Here is a 24,299-nt window from a genome sequence, read left to right as displayed (position 1 = left end):
CTTTGGAGTTTGCGAGTAATCTCCGACGTGGAATTCAAAATAAAAGATGATTTATAACCGTATGAATTTAACATCATAAAAGAAAAACTTAGCGCACAATTTTGAAACGAATTTTCAATGAAATTTCCGTTCGGCAAAAAAGGAAAATTTTCACTCAAATTTACATATACATATAATCATACATATATTAAATTTCAATATACAGTAACAAATACAAATAAAATTTTGCATTTACTTATGTTGAATGATATAACCCAACAATATAATCCAACGATTTTGAAGGAATTTATTTTTATTTTTAACTAGCTGTAGTACTCGGCTTCGCTTGGTATTTGTAAAATAAACCGCTTAAACATGACTAATCTAATAGAAAACATTTTATAAAATTTATTTGAATACTCATTTGTTTTTTTTTATTAAATTGACTGTCACGAACAAACATATATGTATATAAGTGTCTAAAAATTATATGTACGCCCCCGGCGACTGCGCCCCCTAGGGCTCTGCCCTAAGCGCTCACGGATGACGTCACGGATTTCTATGAACGAAGGATACTTACATACATAAATATATACAAAGTCTCTTTCCAAATTATATATATTAGATTTACACCAGGAAGGCCAAACATGTAACTCCAATGCTCCTTCCTGACCAGAAACATTGTACATTCGATACAAGTATTATTAGTATTTTACAAAGTACATGTGTACATATCAAGTAACACCCACAGAGACATCTATGGTACAAATTTGTAAATTTGCAGCATTTTCAAACAATCCAGCGGAATTCAGTAAATACATATAAATTAGCATCCACAGAAATACTTATGGTAAAATTTATAAATTTGCAGCATTTTATACAATTCAGCAATATTCGAGTTTGCTGAAAACTAGAAATTTGCAAGAAAATATGTAATTTTGCCAATTTTTTGGAACCGTTTCAATGAAAATCAGATAAATTTTCAAACTCTGATAGAAAACGATCGACATGGAGTCATAAATCTAAGGTCTGGCCGGCAGAAACCAGTGGGATTTGAACCCGCGACCACTTTATTCAAAGCATTATGTGCTAACCAATAGTTGATTCTGCTGGATAAACTGCAAAATATCTTCTTTTGATTACTCCCTTTGCAGTTATTTGAATGGAAGATTATATAACAATAATGCATATACATTTAAAAATCTGACAGACAACATTTGAACTGCGAAAAGTTTAAAGCTATAACAATTGTATAAACAATTCCACGTATTATTGTCAGAAATCGAGATAGAGTCGTCGACTTTAGAGATTCTTTAATTAATATTATGTAATAGATATATTATGAGCATTTATAAGAATTGTAAATAGATTTTTGAGCTCTTTTTCCTATTATGCTGTACATTAACATTATAATAATATAAAGATAACTAATAATTTAAATTAAAATTGTAAAATAGAAAATGATCAGTAGATCAGTAGCTATTAAAATAGATATAAGAAGTATTGTAAACATAATTTTGTAATAATAAAAAGCATTTAAAAATCAAAACAAAAAACTTTCAGATACAATAAATATGTACGTGTCATGTTAAAAGAAACCTTGAAACAAAACAATCGTGTCAACCTTTATTTTTATGTACATATCATATTCTTCCATATTTTTCAAAATCAGAGGCGTAAAAATTTCCACAGAAAATGAAAATGAATTTGAAAAGAAATTCAAGATTCTTTAAAAGATTGGAGCTATTTATATTTTCACAACAACAAAAAAATCATCAGTCCCTAAACAAGAAGCTTTAGCACTGAAGCGCAATTTATGTATTCGCGTTTTTTAGGACTGCCTTAATGGTGAAACTCATCTCTCCGTTAACGGAAAAATAAAGGAAAAATTAAAATAGGGATTTTTTCCGAATAAAAGTTTTCAGGTCTGTTGTCAATATGGCTTAACTTTTTTTTTTTCAACGAACTTGTAATTAAATACTGGTGAGAAAATTTATCAGGAAAAAGGGAAAACATTAAAAGTTGTATTGTTAACGGAACTGGGAAAAGAACCGTTTATTCTCCAAAGATTTCCCGCTTTCTGCCGAATGTTTAGTACAATTTATAATTAATTTCAATTAATTTAAAATCAAACTTTAGAATGAAATATTTTTACGAAAATTAAGTACGAAACTTCTCAAAGACAATTAATAACCTGGAATAATCCTCTTTAGTGATGAAATTAATTATGCTAAATCACCCGTCGACCAAATCCATAAAGAATGTCATAATATTATTACCAAACAATTGTTTACATAATTAACATACACATGTTTTTTTTTTGTTAATTTTATGTCGGAAACTTGATATCGATTTTTTATTTATCCATTTCTTGCATTTAAATACACTTCGACTTTCCCTTTCAAGGGTGTTCTTAGGTTCTCTTCGCTAATGGGTCAGGAAATAATACTACATTCTTGCGATCGGTTTGAAACTTTGCCATATTGTGCGGTTTGGTCAATGAAAAATATTTAAATCGCTTCCACTAATTCAATGGTGAAAAATAATCGTAATAAACACGTTTAAGAAAACGCACTCAGTTTGTCAGATTTCAATTGTTTAAACGCCTATAACTTCATCTTTTTAACACTATATCTTATTGAATGTGCATTATATATAGGCTTTCATATCTCATATATATTTTCACCTCACTAAAAGGTTATTTATGCTATTTAAATAACACAATGAACTTTTAAAAATCGCAAACTGACTATAAATAGTACATATCCTATCAAATTTAACTTAAAAAGCTAAAACCTTAATTGCATGCATTAGTCATTATCGAAAACAAAAGTTAAGATTAATAATAAATTTATTTATATTAAATTTTTTAAATAAATAAACAATTTGAAAATTTCGTATACCTTCACCTTTATATATAGATCGAAGTTTAACTTTCAAATATTGTTTCAAAAAGCAATTTTTTTTTTAAATATTACATACTAGCTGTATTACCCGGCTTCGCTCGGTATTTGTAATATAAACCGCTGAAACATGACTAATCTAATATTTAACATTTTATTAAATTTATTTGAATAGTTTTATTTTATATAAATTCATTTGAATACTCATTTGTTTTTTTTTATTAAATTGACTGTCACGAACAAACAATCATATAGTCTAAGTCTCTTATAAAAAATTATATGTATACCAGAATCCGGCGCCTGTGCTCCCGTGGCTGCGCCCCCTAGGGCTTCACTCCCTAGGGCTTCGCCCTCGGCGCCTTTGCTCACGGGGACTTTGAATCCTTTAAATCGAAAAAATTCGATGACGTCACGGATTTACGACCCAACGAACGAAGGTTACATACATACATACAAAGTCTCTTTCCAAATTATATATTAGATGTACATATATAACACAATGAAAAGCTACATACTTGAATATTTACGCTTCAAGTTTTATTTTAACTTTAATATTATTTGTACGTCGAAAAAAAATTTTTTTGGCATCTCCAAAATGGAGAGTCATATTTATATGCGTATCGAGACAAACGAGCAAAAGCTCCCATCTTAAGTGCTCAAGTCTGAGGAGCCTAATCCAAAGCAAATTCGATCAGCATCGAGCGAAAGGATTTTATAGATGAAAACGTCTTTCTTTTCGGATTACTTTATAAATTGGGATAGGCTTTGGTGTATGTGAGCGGTTAAAATTTATACATATTCAAAGATTGATTCGATCGAATTGAATATATTATATTACTAAATAATTTCATAAAATGGGATCACATTTATACAAACGTATGTATGTACATATATGTACGAGTACATCTAGTGAGCTTAGCAATTCTTCATGATGAAAACAAATCCTTTTTTCATTGTTTAAAGGTCTAGCGCCTGTCATCTCGTGCTGTCATCAAACGTTCACTTCCAAAGGTCTCTAGTTATTAATGCTCGACCACCCAACCACCCACCGTCTATTTTCAGACTCACAACAATAACATCATCCCGAGAGATGCCTTTTGGATCGGGTGAGATGGAAATTTCTAGAAAAAAATTATGCTTTTCTGACGCAGTGCATACCCGCGTCAATTTCTTATCACAAATTTATAGCAAACACATTGTTCAATAATTTTTCATACTTTACATGTTTAGGTCATCGACTTTAGAGAGTCTTTAATTAATATCATGTATTAGATGTATTATAAGCATTTATAAGAATTGTAAATAGTTTTTTTTTCTTTCTGTACATTAACATTAGAATAATATAATACTATGATTACAAATCAAATTAAATAAAATTGTAAAATGGAAAATTATCAGTAAATCAGTAGCTATAAAAATAGATATAAGAGGTATTGTGAACCTAATTTCGTAACAATAAAAAGTATTTAAAAATCAAAAAATACTTCACATACATACATATATACATATACATATACATATGTAAATCAAATCATCAATATTAATTTATATTCAACCACAACAACATTAAAATATGAAAGATAGAATAATATTGAAAGTATTATTTTTTTTGAATTTTTAAATAGTTGAATTTTTCTATTATTTTTTAATTGCTGTGTTGTCTTTAAATTGTTTATTATTTAAAATTAAACTCTTCATAAAAATAGATGCTAATTGGACGCTAAAATTGAACATTTTTAATGCCCTAAAATGCAAAATGAAAATGCTGAAATTGACAAAAATAGATGCCCAAAATACGTGTGTCTAACTATTACCTACTATGTACCTGCTTTTCCATAAATAATATGTTTTTTTTATGTTATATGTTTAATTTTTATTTCATGTAATACAGCACTATTTTTACTTTATTCATATATGTACGTAGTAACAATAGATGAAGTTTTGTGACCATGCGAAAATTCGAACTCGAGATTTCGACTGATTCGAACTTAGTATCGATTACTGATCACGTTTTCGTGATCTAGAAAAAAATGTGTGTGTGTGTGTCTGTGTATTTTGGTGATTTTTTGAACACCGTTAATCCTATCGAACTGAAACTTAGTGTTGCTGACTGAAATTTATATCGAAATTTATATTTTTGTTTTACTAAAATGAGGGAGGGGGCCAAGATTTTCAAATTTGCACCGGGGCCCGGATTTTCTCTCTACGGCCCTGTACATACATATGCACCTATTTATATATAAAGTTAGGCATAGTGTCGACTTACGGTGACCTATCATGGCGCTATTGAATAAATGAAAAAAAAAAGTACAGACGCGAGTACTTTTTATCGCATTCAAATTGCTAACGGTATTAGCGTATTAGGTTTGCAGGTGAGTGAAAGGAGCCGTAACCCAGTTTCCCTAATTGAATATCCAGTGGCGTTGGGTTATTACAAGCCACAGGTTCTGCCAGAACCCCGATCAGGTAATTGAGTTAACCACCTTGTCGGTGGAGCAACTGGCAATGGGGCCCTTCGACGAGCTGCCAAGCGGTCAGTGATCGATACTCTTAATTCGATACGGCTGCCTCGCTATATCCGCGATACGCGAACTTGCGGTTAAATGTCTGTTAATCAGTAACCGACGATAGATTTCGTTCGATGCTCGAGAAACGTGCCTTCAACCGCCGACGAATTGTTCGACTGTTGGAATTTCCAATTTATGTATATCAATTTAATGAGATTAAAAACCGTCACAATACAGTACAATCACATGCACATTCTACGTACATACTGCTAGATTGAAAACCAAATGCACGAAAAATGCTAATTTAAAATTTCAATACATGGATCTAGTGAAAATTTGCGTAGTATCAAGCTGAAGTTCAATTAAAAAAATCGGGTGTGACCCATTACTTTATCTATATATTTGAAAACGGTCTCCGTGACGAGCCAGAATGTTAAATTACAGAAAACACAAATATCGGAAGGCAAAGATCGAAAATTGAAAGATCTTAAGTCGAAAGATCAAAAAAAAGGGTGCATGGTAAACTTAATTTACGCGAGCAGGATATAACAGGAACAAGAGGAACAGGCTTTTGCTCCCGTATTAATGTGCGCGCGCAGAATAATTATTTTTTGTTTATATATTTTTTTTCATTGATTATTCTTTCTTAAATTATATAAATTATAATTATGATTCTGATAATTTATATTATTGAACGTATAGAAATAAATATTTTTTCATATGACTAAATTTTTCATGATCCCGTAGCTATTTTGTTGATAAAAGTTCTTATGTACATCTTTACACGTCTTTACACGTCTATGGGTCTACGTGACGAGCCAGAATGTTAAATTACAGAAAACACAAATATTGGAAGGCAAAGATCTTAAGTCGAAAGATCAAAAAAAAATGGTGCATGGTAAACCGTACATACTCACTTAATTTGCGCGAGCAGGATACAACAGGAACAAGAAGAATAGGCTTTTCCTCCCGTATTCTGCGCGCGCACATTAATATAATGTGTATTTTTTATATAATGTGTATTATTTATTCATAAATTTCCACGAAATTTAATATGCTTTTCTTTATACAGTCCTTAAAGATAGAAAAAATCAAATTGAGATTCTTTTGAAATGTTACATTCATTCACTTGTTATATGAAAATGTATTTTAAAAGAAATCAAACAACACAACGTCTCATTTTATACAAAAAAAGTAATATATATTACAAGAATGAGTATAGAAATATAAGAAAAGAAGTATAGAAATTTGATAAAAAATTCTGATAACATTTAAACAGTGTGTTCAATATTATTACTACATTTAATTGTAACCGATGTTTATATAAAAAAATATGCTCAAAAAGAAAACCCTCAGTTACAGATACGTTTTACATTAATAGGTTTCAAGCAACATGTTTTTCAATGTATTTTTTTTTCAGCAATTTTAATATTAACTTAACAAGTCAACTTTACAGAGAATTCGCGGAAAAAAAACGTACTGAAAAATTCGTAATTGAATTTACCGTCGATAAACGTCTCTTTCAGAAGAAAATAATCGTAACATATACACGGAAAAACTTTTGAATGGTTTCGATACCGAAAATCAAATTTAACGGCAATATAGCACATATATAGGGGAAAGGTGGCACTTGAAAGGAAACCTATACCCTTACAAATAGAATATTATTCTCGTATGTTTGTGCCGTATGTAAATTTTTCGTTTTGTAAGTGACGTAGTCATACTTTATGACTGTTTGTCAGCCACAGAATCCCATTTGTTCTGCGACTATTTTTATTCCATATCTTCCCAAAGCGCAACCGAACTTTCAGATCGATAAAGCAAATATAATTCGGGTACACAAAGCTATAAATGAGCTATAATCAGAATATCGAATATCAAATACCATTATTCAACTGATTTATAATTAAGTAAGCTGATCCTCCCCGTCATATTATACATATGTTCATATGTTCGCAATTCACTAAATAACGTTCGCGTAATAATCCGTTGAAACTTTAAACTATGCTATCGTTTGCCTAATATGCGCTTTCAGTATTTACTTTAATAGTAATAAATTTCTTCAGAGCTCAGAAGAAAGTTCCGAGTTTGGAACTGAAATCACCACTTCTATTTGCATTTAACATTTGAGATAAGAAACTTGAAACGGGATGTGGTCTCAACCTGTCTTCAGGTACATGGCACGATCAACTTTGTCAACTGAAGCAAACTTTAATAAGCCAACTACGCAAACTAGACCGTCTTGAACAAATACGTTTTTAAATAAATCTTAAATGCACTCTACAATGATCCTATCGACATTTACATATATTATTTTTTTAACTGATTTTTATACTTAAATGAATACCATCAGTTTTATCGAAGTGTTTCATGAATTATTTAACTCTCGTAAAAAGCTATTCTATATATTCCAATTTGAACAAAAACTTTACACATTATATGCCACATTTGTTCTTAGAAATCTGGTCATCCGAATTTCATTTTATTTCATAGAACATAAACACTCGCCTTTAAAGACCGGTCCAAAGCGACAACTGTACAATACAATCAATATAACAAACCAAACTAGAGTGATTATTACAAATTTGTTTTTTAATATAAAGCATTATTGTTAATTGATAATTAGGATTGTGAATTTTTATAATTTTTATTATTCAGTATGTTCTTTAATTATTTTACTTAATTTATTACTTATTTGCTTAATTTGAGTTTTACTATTATTATAAGTTCATTATTGTATGTAATCCAGGTTATTATTTTTATCACTATCATTGGTAATATATTAATGGTATCTCTTTTTTTATTACTTTATCTATGTACGTAGTAACAATATGTGAAGTTTTGTGATCATGCGAAAATTCGAACTCGAGATTTTGACTGATTTGAATCAATCACTGATCACGTTTTCATGATCTAGAAAAATGTGTGTGTGTGTGTATGTGTGTGTATCTGTGTATCTGTGTGACTGTGTGTATGTGTGTCTGTGTGTGTTTATTTTGGGGATTTTTTGAACACCGTTGGTCCTATCGAACTAAAACTTAGTATTGGTTACTGAAATTCTTATGGACACGACGTAATTTTTTTATTTAATTTTGCATACTTACATACATATGTATGTACATATATGCGAATATTGTATAATGATTTATTTTCTAATAAATATATATTGTTGTCATTTATAAGCAATAAAACTGTAAATTTTCCAAACAATAAAATAAAATATCAAAGTGACCTGAAGAGTGACACAAGATTTCGATTTGACAACTCATCAAAAATTGTAATTTTTGATGAGTTCATTAATGATTAAACATCATATCGGAGACATTCGCTCACGTTAATCTTAGCTAACCCCCATATGTCGTTAAGATATAAAAGCGATTGAAAGAGTGGAAGTGGTTCGAAATCAGTTCACAATTTTTCGACAGGCAGGAATGTCACTGAACAGAGTAAAGCTAATAATAACTAAAAATAAAACTATCACTGTTTGATCTGTGTACATATATTAAGCCTGTATTGGTTAGAAAGTTTGTTTTGATTTGAGGTTATGGGTTAAACGTCATTCTGTCAGATTCACCGAACAGTGTTGCCACCCTGCATAAAGGCCGGTGTGGCAACACCCAAGACCGTTGGTTAAGCAAGCCTCCACAAAACTATAAATATGTATATATTAGAGATAACGAGAACATATAAAGCAAATTTTATAAAATATAGAGTGAAAAAAGAAAAAGTTATAGGCGTTTCAATAATTAAAATTTGACAGCGAGATGGCAGGGCGAAAAGTAATGAAACTACCGATGTGAATGATGAATGTGACAGATAAACGTCACCGTGTAATACGATGCAGTATTTTCAAACGTGTCTAATACTATCGTAATTGCGGATGATACCTTAACTTATATTGATGACCAAAATGAGCAATCGGAAACGATCGGATAAGAGATAAGGGATATAAAAAATGACCGCTTACACGAAAACCATGTGAAACGTATAAGAGGTTAGTAAAAAGCGAAAATAATGTACTTAAGTGTTCATTTTCGAACTACCAATCATCTAACAGTTTCCTTTCCCTGTACGAGTATGAAAATAAATAACGACCGGTGGTATGAAACATTGCAAATCGAAATTACGAGTCCCAGAGGCGGACACAGTCGCAATTGTACAAATTTCCTCTGGCTTGGCGCAGATGCGTCTCGTCCGTGCACACATTTTCCCGACGGGCGTCTATACATTTTCTCGGTTTTCCGCTCGGCGTGAGCTGCGGTACAAGGCTTCGCTCTTTGTCCGGCCGGTTTAGTGCGGTCAGACCGACACTCAGGTCCTTTATCTACCACTATTTATGATGTACAACGGCGACGCTTAACACCCTCGAAGACGCGGCAGGTCAACGCCGACGCCAAGAGAAAAGCTCTCACAGAGCTCGTGAAAAGCCCTCGGACTTCGGGAGCTTTTCCGCCCACCGTGTCTAGCCCAACGCCTTTGTACTGCCGTCTTGCCTCAGTCGTGGAACAAAGCGTAAACATTGTTTAATTCTCTTTGAAATTTTAAACCCTCTTACGAGTTGCAAAATCTAACTAGCATCACGCCTGTTGATATTTGAAACGCCCGCCTCTGAGCTGCGATCAGAGTACAATTTATAAAATATGAAAATATATTTAACAACTCAAAGGGTGTTTTCACACGATGCTTTATACTTAATATTCCTAATATTAAATAACTTTTCTACTAGCCTCTTCTTACTTTCACTTCTTAATCTTCTGTATTTATTGTATGTACAATTTATTAAAATCTTAAATCCATAGATGTCTCAATGGATTAATTCTGTAATTAATTGTTATTTCGTGCCCTTCAACTTTTGGAAATACAGTTATTTATATAATAATAAAATGCTGCATTGTTTGTAAGTAATTGTCCAGGAAGGCGCATAGGGATCTTCCTGTCGAGCCTATCTGGTATACATATATCTATGTAAAATAAAATAAAAACCGTTACTAAAGAGGCTAAGAGGTCGAAGTCTTGCACTCCCCCCACTCTTGTCCAGAATCACAGAAATTCAAAGTCAACCAACGGGTGGTTGACTTTGGGTGGTTGAAATTTTAACGGGTGGTTTCTTATCCCTAAAAATAATTTATAATACACCCATATATACCACCTTGAAAAATTGCATGCCATATATAATATTCCGTTTGTTACAGACATTACTAACAAACTAACCAGTAGATTCTATGACAGAATCACTAATAAACATACTAACACACTTGTGAAGAATCTCGGTTATTACAACAAAATGTCTATACCCTTCAGGTATAAACACAGATTACCTAAACACAATCTGCTTTAGGTCATCGACTTTAGTGAGTCTTTAATTAATATTATGTATTAGATGTATTATGAGGATTTATATGGATTGTTAATAGGTTTTTGAGCTCTTTTTTCTATTATGCTGTAGATTAACATTATAATAATATAATAATATGATTACTAACCAAATTAAATTAAATTGTTAAATAGAAAATGATCAGTAGATCAGTAGCTATTAAAATAGATATAAGATGTATTGTGAACATAATTTCGTAATAATAAAAAGCATTTAAAAATCAATCAATGGGTGGTTTCGAAAAGGAATTGAAACTCGAATAAAAATAATGTTAAAGAAATTAAAACGACTGGTACCAGAAAGAAATTACACCCTCTACTAATTTTTTTGAATTATTATGAAAAACACGCACTTAATCATTTCGTATCATAATACTTAGATAATGATTACTAAAAACCGATAACAATGATTATTTTAAGAAAATCTGTGGATACTGTAGAAATGTACGAAGTGCGAATTCGCAGACCATAATATTGTATGTACAATAAAACTATTGTCGACACTTAAATTGAGATTAATTTTTTTCAAAACTTTCAGCTTCATTTGCAAGTGATATTTATTTATTTATTTATTTATTTATTTATTTATTTAACATATTAGCCAAAGTGACATTACAGAGATCTCCAACGCGTCACTGTGGCCGGTCATTCAGTAAAAATAACATCATAACAGTAATAATAACTTATAAAAATAACAATATTGACACAACATCATTAAAATCATAAAATCATAAAAAAAAAAATATAGATAAAGTAATAACAATCATTCATATTTAATAGGCAAAATCAACCACTGGCATTCCTCAACAACCACTCAACCAGATTAGTATATTTTATATTGAAGAGGTCAATTTCACCAGAAATCCGGTTGAGCAGATATATAGCTAGATATAGGAGCCGTTGTCAACATATTTGTGCGAGCCACAGGAGGAACAAACAAATCACGATATCTCAAGTCCATGAATTTGCTAGGTGCATTAAACCTAAATTCATTTAGAACCTGAGGATTGTGAATTATCCCATTCAACAGCTTAAAAAAGTGCCTTCCCAGTAACATATTCCGACGAGACTCCAATGAGTTGAAACCTAACGCCCCTAATAGGAATGCACTAGGATATAGCCAAGGATAATAACCATACTGTTTCAAATAAAGATATCTGAGAAACCGTTTTTGGATTCTCTCAATCTTCAATGAATGAGTTATATGGGTAGGATTCCATATAATAGAAGAAAATTCTAGAATACTACGTACTAAAGATTCATAAAGAATTTTAAGCACCAACGTACTCTGGAAAGGTTTGCTAACTCTTAGTAAGAATCCCAGCATTTTTGTGGCTCGCAAACAAATATTGTCTATGTGTCGTTTAAATTGAAAATTATTCGAGAACAAGACCCCCAAATCACAATATTCATCCACAAACTTTAATTCAACACCACTTAGGCGATATGGATAAATCAAGCGATTTGAAGATCTTGCCACATTGAGAACACCGCATTTTTGAATGCTAAAAAATAATTTATTATCGACAGACCAACTTGACAGCGCATCTAAGTCCAATTGGAGAAGGGCTGCGTCACTATGAGACTTAACTGTCATAAATGAATGCATTGATTGATATAATTGATAATTAATTGAAACGTTAAAAATTTTTGCCTAGCGTAAGGCTCGACCGATATGCGTCGACTGAAATTGAAGAAAAATAAACAACTGAAATAAATTAATTTAGTTCAAATGAACATTCAAACATACTATAATGTGCGTTTAAGATATTATCTAAACTAACCTTTTTTTTTCATTTGATTGTATTTGATTAAAACACGATTTTCCGGTTGTAAGGCTTACGATAAGACTGAGGTGAGTTTTTTACATTTATAACTATTAAATTCTTTCAATTGAAACTACTAATATCAACCGTGCTTGCTACTTTTTTAGTCTTTAAAATTTTATATTTGAGTATTTTTCAACTTTTAATAATTTAATATCAATTTTAATACCACTGACTTCAATTCACAACTTTTCTTACATTCAAATTATAATAACTTTAAAAATTGACTACATATATCGATTGTTCAGTATATTTAATAAGTTTATTCATTTGCACTACATCGACTACATGACATTTCGAATAATTAATTGTTTTTCAGAAGCCAAAACCATACGTATAATTGATTTTAAATCATGGACATTTGAACGCTTGTAAAGCGAAAAGTATATCTCGTATTTTAAATAATGCAAATTTAAACGATACGATTACAGTATCTTCTAATTAGTGTTATAAATAAGCTGACGTTATTAACAGTTTTATGAAATGAACCGTTATATTTAAAAGTAAAAGTCCAATTTTCAGTTCCAAAAACACAATTTCTGTTTTACTTCATTCACAAATTGCTATCGCTTATTTTAATATGATAAATCCAGAATCTCGGAAAAGAAGAATAAACGTATCGCCAGTATTTTTGAATTTTGTTAAATGCATTTAAAAATACTGGCAATGCGTTTATTCTACAAAATTATGTAGTTTTTTTCTATCTTTCTTCTTCTTTACCATTATGTGTGCATTTTAAAATTAAATACATGAGAATTAGAAAAACAATTTAATCTTGATTTTAAAATACGTTTTGTAAGTTTCAAAATGAAATATAATACACGACATATACACCACAATACATCACACTACATTGTACACCACAAGGAAAAGTTTCATTAAAGCATTTTCCACGAGAGAATCCTTTTTAATCCTCCAATTCTCCAATTCTCCTACTTCAATTCATCTCAATTTTCAATTTTTCACATTTTTCTATACATTATGTCAACTTCCTGAATGCATTGTGATGAACTATTTTATCTATCTATAGGTATATATAAACAACTTACATATATAAAATAGTTATCAATTGGATTTTAATTTGTACACTTGTTTCGTCAACATCAAAAGAAATGGTTTGAAAATAAAACAGCTGTTGTAATTTAAAAAACAAATGCATTTTTGAATTTCAAATGAGAGTTTATACTACAAGTGCGTACAATGTGTAGATAAATATTTTTCCTGTCTAATTTACATTATCGTAACACAGGAACTCGAATTATAAAAGCGATACGTGTTAAACGAAATGAGATTTTCGCCGCACGTACAAAAAAAGTGTTCTATCGTAAAATTTTATGCTCCCGAGAAAAATATAATATTGCATAACTTTTTCTCCGTGTGGGAGTATCCTTCTTGTACTACACATAATGTATAGACGCGTATAAATTTCATTCAAACCCGCGAGAACACGTCTCATACCTGATAAAACAAAGTCGACTTGAGAAGAATAACACGGGGCGAAGTTAAAAAAAAACAAATAAAAAAAAAAAAACAGCTACCGTTAGTAAACTTAACGACGCAAGACTTAAGAATTCTATTTGGATGCTTAACATTTCAAGTTTACGAAGTTCTGGAGAATCTCGTAGATTCAGTTTTCATGGGTGGAAGAAATTTTCGAGTGCTTTCCTCCGTGTATGTATGTATATAATACGTAACAATTTCACTGAAGTAGACAAAGGAGAGACTCGGAGAACACTTAGGCATATAAGCTCAGGGTAATCCAGCTTAGCGAGGGAAAAATTTTCAGACGGCTATCCGTTTCACGGAAAATCATTTTCCACGTCAGATTTCCCGACGCGCGTTATAAAATAGCATGAAATTAATCACCCCGTTATTAACAAACAAAATTATTTCGAATTTATATTGCTTGCAAGCGATAAGAAGTCCGTCGGATATAAAACAATGCCCTGCGATATTGAGTTTGCAAGATATGAACTAGATACGAAAAGGTTAGGTTTAGTTTTCGAATTGAATTCTCGAATCAAATATCAAATCAGTTCAAATCGGTACAACGCTATCTGATCCGTTCAACCCTTAACTTCTCAATACTTGAGATAAACTGTCGATCTTAGCCTACGGTTCGATGAACTAGATCTGTACTTAGATTCATTATTAAAGTTCAACGACGTATTCGAATAAGGCTATATTATATGTTCATTTTATAAATATTACATATATATATATATTAATAATCTTATTTCATTCAACATAAACACTCACCTCAGAGGTCACTCGCTTAGACTCCAAAAAGATAAATCTAATAAATTGATCAGAGATTCATTATTTTCTTACAGAGTGGTTTCAGTTTGGAATAGTCTTCCCAACGATTTAGTAACCTCTAATAATATTAATATTTTTAAGAATAATCTTGATACTTTTTTTAAAACCAAAAGATTTTTGTGATTCTTCTTTCCCATAATCATATTTTTGTATTTTTATCTTTTTTGTTTATATATTTTATTTTTTATTTTTATTTTTTTTTTTAATATTGTTTTTTTTTATGTATTTTAATTTTTCTCATTTTTTTATTGCATATACAATCTATAATTTGTAAAATATGTTTATTCAAACCCCTTGGGCCTATCGGCTTTGCCGCCTCCCCCAAGTATATTAAATAAATAAATAAATATATAAGTAATAAAATCAAGCAGTCAGTGACCTAATCCTTGTCATTTTCTCATTCTAATTCGAATCCGAACTAATCGTTTGATTTCTAGGCTTTATTTTAAAACTAACTACATATATTGAAATAAATAAAAAGTGGGTAGAGAGTGTAAAGGCGATTTCAATTATCAACATTTTATAAAACTATTCTAAAATTAGTGCATTTAAAACGTTTATGAGAAAGGATAGAGGTTTTTAATATTAAGTTTATATGATTTGAGTAAATGAAATAGCTTTTATCACTGTTTAAGTGAGTTGCGAAGGATCGGTTCAAAGTGGCGTTTAAATAGCTAAATAGCTCTCATTGCTTATATGTAATTTTTAATAAGTTTGTTAATATAATAATAAACTTGTCTAGCTTCATGTCAGAGACATAAACTTACTCTAATGCTAAATAACCCCCATATGTCGGCAAAATATAAAAGCGATTTAAAGTGTGGAGGTAGTTTAAAGTCAGATTGCTATTTTTAAACGGGCAGGAATGTCGCTGAACTAACAGAGTGAAGCTTATAAAGAGATTAGAATTTGATAAACAGGTCGTGATTTTAATATTTTGTGATCATTTAAGTTCAATGTGGATATATTGCTAAAGTTACAGTGACACAAAACTGTATAATAAGGTGTCGGAAATACGTTTGTTATCAGAATTTGTCAATTTCTCGAATCGACTCGACCCGGCCGGGTAATCACTTAAAACCCGGATTCGGGATCCGGGCTTCGAAACTCGCCGGTCCTGGGAATTTAAAATTTCAAGTATTAACGTAAAAATTTAAAACGATTTTCATTCGATACATTGAAAATATCCAAATATGTATGTGCTATTTATAGATTATGCGTGTACATGATTCATATATGGCCTTATTTGTTCGAGAACTTGATTTTATGTCTCGTGAGTTCGGAGAAAACTGCGAACAATGGAACGGATTTTGCAAATACTGGAAATAAATATTGAAAACGATACGGCGTACTTAAATTTGAAATTTCACCCATACACTACTCAGACTTCAAAACATCGTTTCAACATTATCATCGTCATCATCATACCTGATTTTGTCAACGTAACGTACTTTATTTTGATTATTTCTTGTAATTCTATTAAAAAAATCAGTTTTATTCTTGACCAAATGTAAGTATAGTTTCATTATATTTTTCGAAAAACTACAAAATTCTATATTATAATGATAGTGAAAAACGGACACAAAATCACATATTTGCTAAATGTGCTGATAATATTGGTATACCTCTGCTGAGATATAATTGTTTTGAGAATGTTTATATTAACCTGTATTTATTTGTTAATTAATTTTACCTTTTCACTTTTTTTGTATTTATATTTATTTATTATACGTTTTTTATCACTTTCTTTAAAAATTTTCCAGAATTTTATAATGAGACAAAATAAAAAATAAATAAAATTTTAATTTAAAATCCGGAAATTTTTGATTTTGATTTTGGACTCGGATCCCTCGGGTTTTCAAAATCTTCGACCCAGATCAGTCAGTTATTCAGAAACCCTACCACTATTTGAGTATGATGCACAAAATTCATAAATATCTCGTTAATTTAGTATTCAGTGTCTAGTAATTCAGCGACTTATGTCATAAAAATGCTGCATTGCTTGTAATTGGCCAGGAAGGCGCATTACAGTTTACTTGTTAGGCCTTCCTGGTACATTTGAATATATGTACCAGTAGCGTGGTCTAGTGGTGAATGTTGAATTATTTCGTACTTGATGTTACGAGTTCGATTCCCGCTAAGTCTCGCTGTTGGCCAGACCTTGGTTTGTCAAGGTCGATCGTTTCTTATCAGAATTTGCCAATTTTTCTGATTTTCATTGAAACGATTCCTGTAAAATTGGCGTTTCCTTCCCAATTTTCTGTTGCGAACCATTAGTTATTGTTATATCTTAGGTTTCGCCATATTGCTCACCATAGATGTCTCTGTGGTTGTTTATCGAATATAAAATTCGTATTGTTACATGAAAGTTATTCATCGTTATTTATCGTATTAATACGATATTTGTAATATCTGACGATAGATGTCAGATATTGTTTAGATTTACATGTATCTATGTAATAATTATGTGGACCAGGAAGGCGCATTTGGGGTTTACCTGCTAAGCCTTCCTGGTATAATTGTATATATGTATGTAAAAATATTGTATGTAAAATTAAATAAATAAATGTATGTAATATATGTAAATAAATATATCACTGATTTATATTTCTGGTGAAATTGGCCATTTCTTGACCGGAAAATAAAAAAAACCAGCCCGATTTGAAGGACATCAATATCCATCAGGTTTGAAAATCGCTTAAGGGTGGCGACAAAGGATTGCGTTCTTCGAAGGATGCGCGATCGATTTCGGCTGAGGCTTGACTGATGAGCGCGTTCGGCAGTTAATTGAATGATTAACCTCGCTCTATTTGAACGAGATGGGTGAATGGGTGGGTGGGTGGGTGGGTGGGTGGGTGGGTGAAATACTCTCGGCATCGATTTCGAGGAGGTAACCAAGCAACGTGCGTACGTATTATATGATGTGTACGTGCATACCTTGTGCCGGCGTGTAGATGTTCATGTAGAGGCAGTCTTCGCTCTGGTTCCTCAAGTATGGCAGAAGCCGCTTTAGGTACTCGAGTCGACCCTTAGGCATCCGCTCCAGGGCGGCGCTCTCGTTCTTGATGTCGGGCAATTTCTGCGGGCAAGCTGGTCCCGGCGTGTCCGATATTCTGATCCCGTCCCACGGGGATGGGGTGCGAGTTGGACTGAAGCTGCAACAGAAGTCTAAATTAGATCAATGATTTCAATTACACGGGTCAAAATCGTCCAAGAACATCTCTATAGAACCAGCTTAAATCTTGACCGAAAAGAAAAATATTATTGTTGTTGGAGTTAGGGTCTAACCTAGGGCTTCCAAAAAACAACCCTAAAAAAGCCATTTTCCAGCTTTTTTTACAAATCAAAATCCAGCTAACCGGTTTTCACTGGCATTATTAAATTTTTATATTGTAAAAAAAATGCGTATTTGTTTATTGATTTCGACTTCTTTTCTTGACATTAATCAAAATTTAAAAAAAAAAGATCTGCGTAAACTAGTGGCTTTGAACGAAACCTTTATAAATTATTGTTTATTCAGGGGTCTCCAACAGTTTCAACCGGTAGGTTGGATCGAAAATTGTTCGAAGACTGGTAAGCCACAACCCGATAAAATAATTAAATACGTAAATAAATTTCCGATTATAATAACGTAATCCGAAATTATATAATTAATATAAGTTTTTATGAATTTCATTTATAATTTTGCGTAGGGGTTTTTCATATTGTAAAAAAAATTGCTTATAAAAACCATCATAAAAAGTACATATGTAGGTCTGATGGAAATTTGTTGATATCACTTATTGTTGGATTCGGCTCCTTTTTTACATACCTCCTTTACGTTTCACATGGCTTTCGTGTCAGTGGTCATTTTTATCTCTTATCCGATCGTTTTCATACTTTGCCATATTGCTCATTTTGGTCATCAATACACGTTAATGTATCGTTTGCCATTACGTTGGAGATAAAATATCGTTTACAACGCGTTTAAAACACGCGGAAAGTAAATCTTCTTGACGTTTAATAAGCGTTCGTCCCGTATCTTCCAACCTGTTCGCCTTGATATGGCGATATAAGATTTTAATTGTTTAAACGCCTATAATCCACTCTATATTTTACGAAATTTGCTCTATTGGTTCTCGTTATCTCTAATATATAAATATTTATAGTTTTAACTCTCATATTTATATATAAATTTCAAATTTGGCGTGTAGCTTCTTGTAGGGTAATACACGATATATATTGATTTTTGGCCAAATATGTCAGATTTGACATTTCACGGCTAAAAGTATATCTCTTCACTGGGTTTTATCTGCGAGATAAGTATTCAATAATATGTTATGTTGTATCTAATTGCTAATATGATTTACAATAAGCTTACATACATTTAGTTTTTTACAATAAGCTTACATACATACATCACATACAATTATTTTTATTTATTGACATAAATCAAAAATTGTAAAAAAAAGATCTACGTAATCTAGTAGCTTTGAACGAAACCCTTATAACTTATTGTTTATTCAGGGTTCTCTAAAATTTTCAACCGGTAGGTTGAATTGAAAATTGTTCGAAGACTGGTAAGCCACAACCCGATGAAATAATTAAATAAATAAATAGATCTCCGATTATAATAACTTAATCCGAAATTATATAATTAAATATAAGTCCATTTTTTCCTTGTTCAAATAAATATACGCCTATTCCATAAAAAAGTGTAAATATCCCCATTTTTTTTTTAATTCTTTCATAGAAATTTGAAATTCATAAATGTTAGCATTGAAAAAAAGAAAAATTAAAAAATTATCTTACAAATCTATTTAATCGAGGCAAAAAAACCGGTTCTCGATTTTTTTAAAAATTCTCAAAAAGCCGGGTTTTCAGTTTTAGCCGGCATGGAAGCCCCAAGTCTAACCAAAATCTTCAACACAAAAAATGACACGCTATCATACACGGTACATCATTAGCAATAAGACTAGCCGTTATATAAAATGAGTAGTTTATTATTATAATAGCCGTTTTAAAGGTCAAAGAAGTCAATTTAACCTACACCAATAAAATTCGTATTGAATGATAATACTATGTAATAGTTAATAGTTAGTTAGAATGATGATACTATGTAATAGTTGAATAGTTAGCTATTCAACACACAGATCATAGAAAGAATACACCTGAACCATATGCGTATTTTCTATCTGAATGATTACAAAGAATCGAGCGTCCGTCTTCTGTTATTTTTTTGTATTGAAACCTATTTACAAACGGTATGGTGGATTGCTTTGATATGCTTAAACATGTAACGAAGTTTTACAACGCTGAAATATTGCACTAAATTAAAGTGGGATGCTGAGAAGGCGTACGTGTGTATATGAATATACAAACAACCAATTCATATTTATATACCAGATGTAGGGCAAGTTATATACATATGTGAGTATGGAAATAATATGTGGGATGAAATTAGGATGGAGTGCTTTTAAAATATTTCGTGTGATTTAACTAGAAAGCTTTTGATCGATGCTTTTTGCAAATTATGACGTTTGGATGTGAAAATCATGCATGAAAATCGGTGATATAAAAAAGCATGTAAATATGTATGTATACATATTTATAAAAGGAATTGATTGAAAGCAAATACAAATCCAATTTGAAAGTCATCATTGGAATATACATTTTTCTACCATGCTTAAACCAGCAGTCGGGAACTGGCGATTTTGGAAACGCATGTGGTTCTTTGTCTGATAAAGGACGGCTTTCAATAACACCTATTCATTGATTGATTTAAAACTTTCATATAACGTGATTTTAACATACTTTAGCCACAAAATATAAAGTATCATATTTTTAGATTGAAATATATGTCTAAAAAATCATCATCAACCACTGCTTAACGAAAATCTCTTCAAGACGCTTCTATTCGTCTCTGTTTCAAGGAAAATATCATCCATTTCATTCCATACATTTTTCTGGTTTCATCTACTTATCTCCCCTTTATCTCGCCTTCTTTGCATCCTTTTAAATTCTCTCGGGTACCATTCAAACACTTCTTTCGTCCATCTAGCTACATGGCCCTACCATTGCTATTTCAGTTTATTTACTCTCACCATTATATACCGTTGTAATATGTACTTCTAACCCAAGTCTTCCGTTATCTTTCTTCTGCTTATACATATGTACTTATATACATATGTACATATATATACAATATGTATATATAAGCAGACTAAAATGAAAAAAGAGGCAATTTAAAATTATTTTAATTACCCTGAGCAACAAAAAAAGTACTAGATCAGATACTAATCGATCTTTACGAAACATAGCTCATTGGTTTCGAATATGACAATGACTTTTCTTGGCTTCTTTTCGCTTAAGAGATATGAGCGTTCAGAAATAAAAACCGTGGTAAAAAAAACTTTTTTAAATACAAACCTTCTTTTAGTTTTGTATATAATATTAAGATATATAATTTAAAATAAAAAAAGCTCAAGTAAAAAAGTAAATGTATTTAATAAAACTGTAGTAATTAAATAATGTACTAAAATATAAATAAAATAAAAAGGCAATTTAAACAACATTTCAACAACAAATGTACAAATATGTTGGATTTCATGATTTATATTTCAATCAAAGAGTTTTCAATGATTGGGGTTTCAATTAAAATTATGAACCCGGCTTAAACTAATGTAATTAAATATATTACTAAGAGGTTTGGGCCATTACATACTTAGGCGGCCCAAACCTCTTAGTAATATATTTAATTACACAAGTTTCTCCAATTTTATAATTTGCTAGATGATTAATTATAAATATTTCAAATCAATAAAACGTCACGATCAACAGAACAAAACATCTGACTATTGATTGCAATACTCCCTTTTGGCACAGCAATACTAGATTTTGAATTAAAGACTGCAAAACCAGTAAAAATTGACCATTTTCACAAGGTTTTTATTAGTTTTAAACGATATATATAAACGAAACAAATACGTTTTGGTGAAATAGGTAAAATTAGCTCATAATATTTCGGAAAAAATGTATATTTTTGACTTTTAAAATTCGCTAGATAATTAAAAATACGTATTTTAAAGCAATATAAAATTTACATCAATAGAAAAAAGCATCCAACTATTGATTCACTTTTGGCAGAGTATTGCTAGATTTTGGATTAATGTATGCAATTTTTTTTTAAACGTTCATTCCTATTAAACAAGAGCAAGCCTACAATAACTATTGTCATATTCGAATTCAATGAGATTGAAACTATTTTTAAAAACGAAATATTTAAAAAATAGTACAATCGTATTGAATTTGAATATTCCAACTCAATAGAGACTACGAACGCTTGCATGTCTGTGCAAATTGCTTATTGCTCACGCGCCAGTGCACATTTTCCGCCATATATGCACTGCTGCCATTTCCACATAGTACACATTCAGTGTACTGTCAATACGGCTGATTTTACCCATTGCTCGCGTTCACGTTTAAACAATTCAATTGATTTAACACGTAAACAAATTTGACACTCACCGATTGGATCCTACTGGAGGGGTCGCGTACGGAACACCCAAGAAGACCTCGACAGGTCTCAGGAACTTGTGCTGGTCCATCGGCATCAAGAAGCCTTGCAGCTTCCCGTACCTGGTTTGCACGATGCGATTGCTCAGTCTGGACTTGGTGTTTGTGTTGAATTGCCTCGAATTCACGTAGGCATTGTTCAAACTGTTGAGACCTCCGGCGAACGAGGTAAAAGTTCCGGAACTGAACTGACCAGAACCCACATTTGGATAGGCATGGTCGTAGTCGGTTCCGGCAGGTCCAGACCCACCACTATGTGTTCCGTAACCCCCGTTTAAATTGTCGTAAATCACGTCTGGACCTGCGTAATGAGTCTTGGCATCGTAATTTATGTCGTCTGCCTTCTGGGCACTGTTTTGTGGAAAGTTGCCTTCCGAAGTTGAGTTGGAAGTGGTCTGGAATTGGCTCTCGTGATCGGGGCCGGTCTCCTGTCCGTTTTCCTTAAAACTGTTCGTATCCACTTTGGTGAACACCAGTATGGGTAAAATCAGTGCTATTTTCATGTGCACCATAGCTAGCTTGTACCGACTCTTGTATTGGGCTTCAGTCTTGTTCTTTGTTGAAAGCATTTTCCTACTGTCGTCACAATCTGGTACTATCAAATATCAACGTTATCAAACATTATACGACTTTGCTATAAGCACGCGAGCAACACAACACTGTTCCAGGTCATTTCGATGGAGTTTATTAAAACTCCCACTCACACCATCTGAAACATACAAAATAAATTCCATATAAGTATTATGATTGCAAAATATCAAAGAGATATAAAATATGGTTGACGGACATTTGAACGAACGGACGCTAAGACGAGGGATATTTGGCTAAATTAAATTTTCAATTGCTTGAATTAATAATAAATAAATACAATTTTATTGAGGTAGAGATGATTTCTGAATAATGTACATATTTGTTTTCGGTGCCGAGTCAAAACCACTCGGTAAATAATCGCCCCGACATTACCGCGCGACGACAAAAACCGCGAGGAACATAACCGCGCGGAAACGAAACCGGGCGTCTACAAAACCGGTGACAATATCGCGCCAGAATATATGAAAAAATTAAAATAACAATTTACACTTGATTTTTCAGTTTTTGTAGCCGCGCAGTTATGTCGGGGTGCCTTTGACTGTCGCTCAAAAGTCGAGGTATCCTGTTTTCAGTCAGTTTTGAGTAATTTCGATACACAATCGAGCAAATGTTCGTTCGCCCAAGTGGCCTTCGGCCTAGTGTCCATTTCGCCAAAATTCCGTTGAAATAATGTCCGTTCGGCCAAGTATCCATTCAGCCAATAGTCCAGGCACGCAAAATATATATATTTTTCGTTATTTATTTATTTATTTAAAGTTTTGGACCATTGTGGCATTACAGGAAGAACCTAATGCGTCACAATGTCCTACATAATAAAACAAGAGAGGAAGATAGCAAAAAAAAATAATATATAAAACAAAAGCCAAAAGCAAAAAATCAGAAAAAATTACATAAAAATAAAACACAATCATAAAAAAATAAATAAAAAAAACCAGTAAAGTAATAAAATAACGGATAAATGAAAATTTAAATAAGTAATAAATACAAAGATAATTTAAAATATATGGAGTCCAGTCAAAACCGTGCGGTATAAAACTGCGCCGACATAATATACTTAAAAGTACGGCGTCAAAACCATCCGAGACATAAAAGCGCGAGGCAAAACGGCAGAGCGACAAAACCGCACCAGTATAAATAGCGCGGAGAAAAAGTGCACCACAAATATTTAAATAAATTCAAATATCAAAAGTAATGATGTGTTTTCAATTTTTGAAAAAAAAAATTGGATAATTGTGAGATTTCATTCG

The 24,299-nt window shown here is 31.7% G+C and overlaps 1 protein-coding gene across 1 annotated transcript in view; it reads right to left on the bottom strand.

The window, feature by feature from the left end:
• Positions 1-23,170, bottom strand: part of LOC143917925 (neuroligin-4, X-linked-like) — a 283,330-nt gene extending 260,160 nt beyond the window's left edge. Inside the window, exons 1-2 of the mRNA XM_077439556.1 lie at positions 22,414-23,170; positions 17,845-18,062 (exon numbers count right to left, since the gene is read on the bottom strand). Of these exons, the coding sequence (XP_077295682.1) occupies positions 17,845-18,062; positions 22,414-23,030 (835 nt within the window). The 5' untranslated portion in view covers positions 23,031-23,170. The remainder of the gene's footprint in view (positions 1-17,844; positions 18,063-22,413) is intronic.
• Between the last annotated feature and the right edge of the window lie 1,129 nt (positions 23,171-24,299).

This window comes from Arctopsyche grandis, chromosome 1 (assembly GCF_051622035.1).
Source record: "Arctopsyche grandis isolate Sample6627 chromosome 1, ASM5162203v2, whole genome shotgun sequence".
NCBI lineage: Eukaryota > Metazoa > Arthropoda > Insecta > Trichoptera > Hydropsychidae > Arctopsyche > Arctopsyche grandis.
The sequence above is the reverse complement of the archived record's forward strand: the minus strand, read 5'-3'. Positions and strand labels throughout refer to the sequence as shown.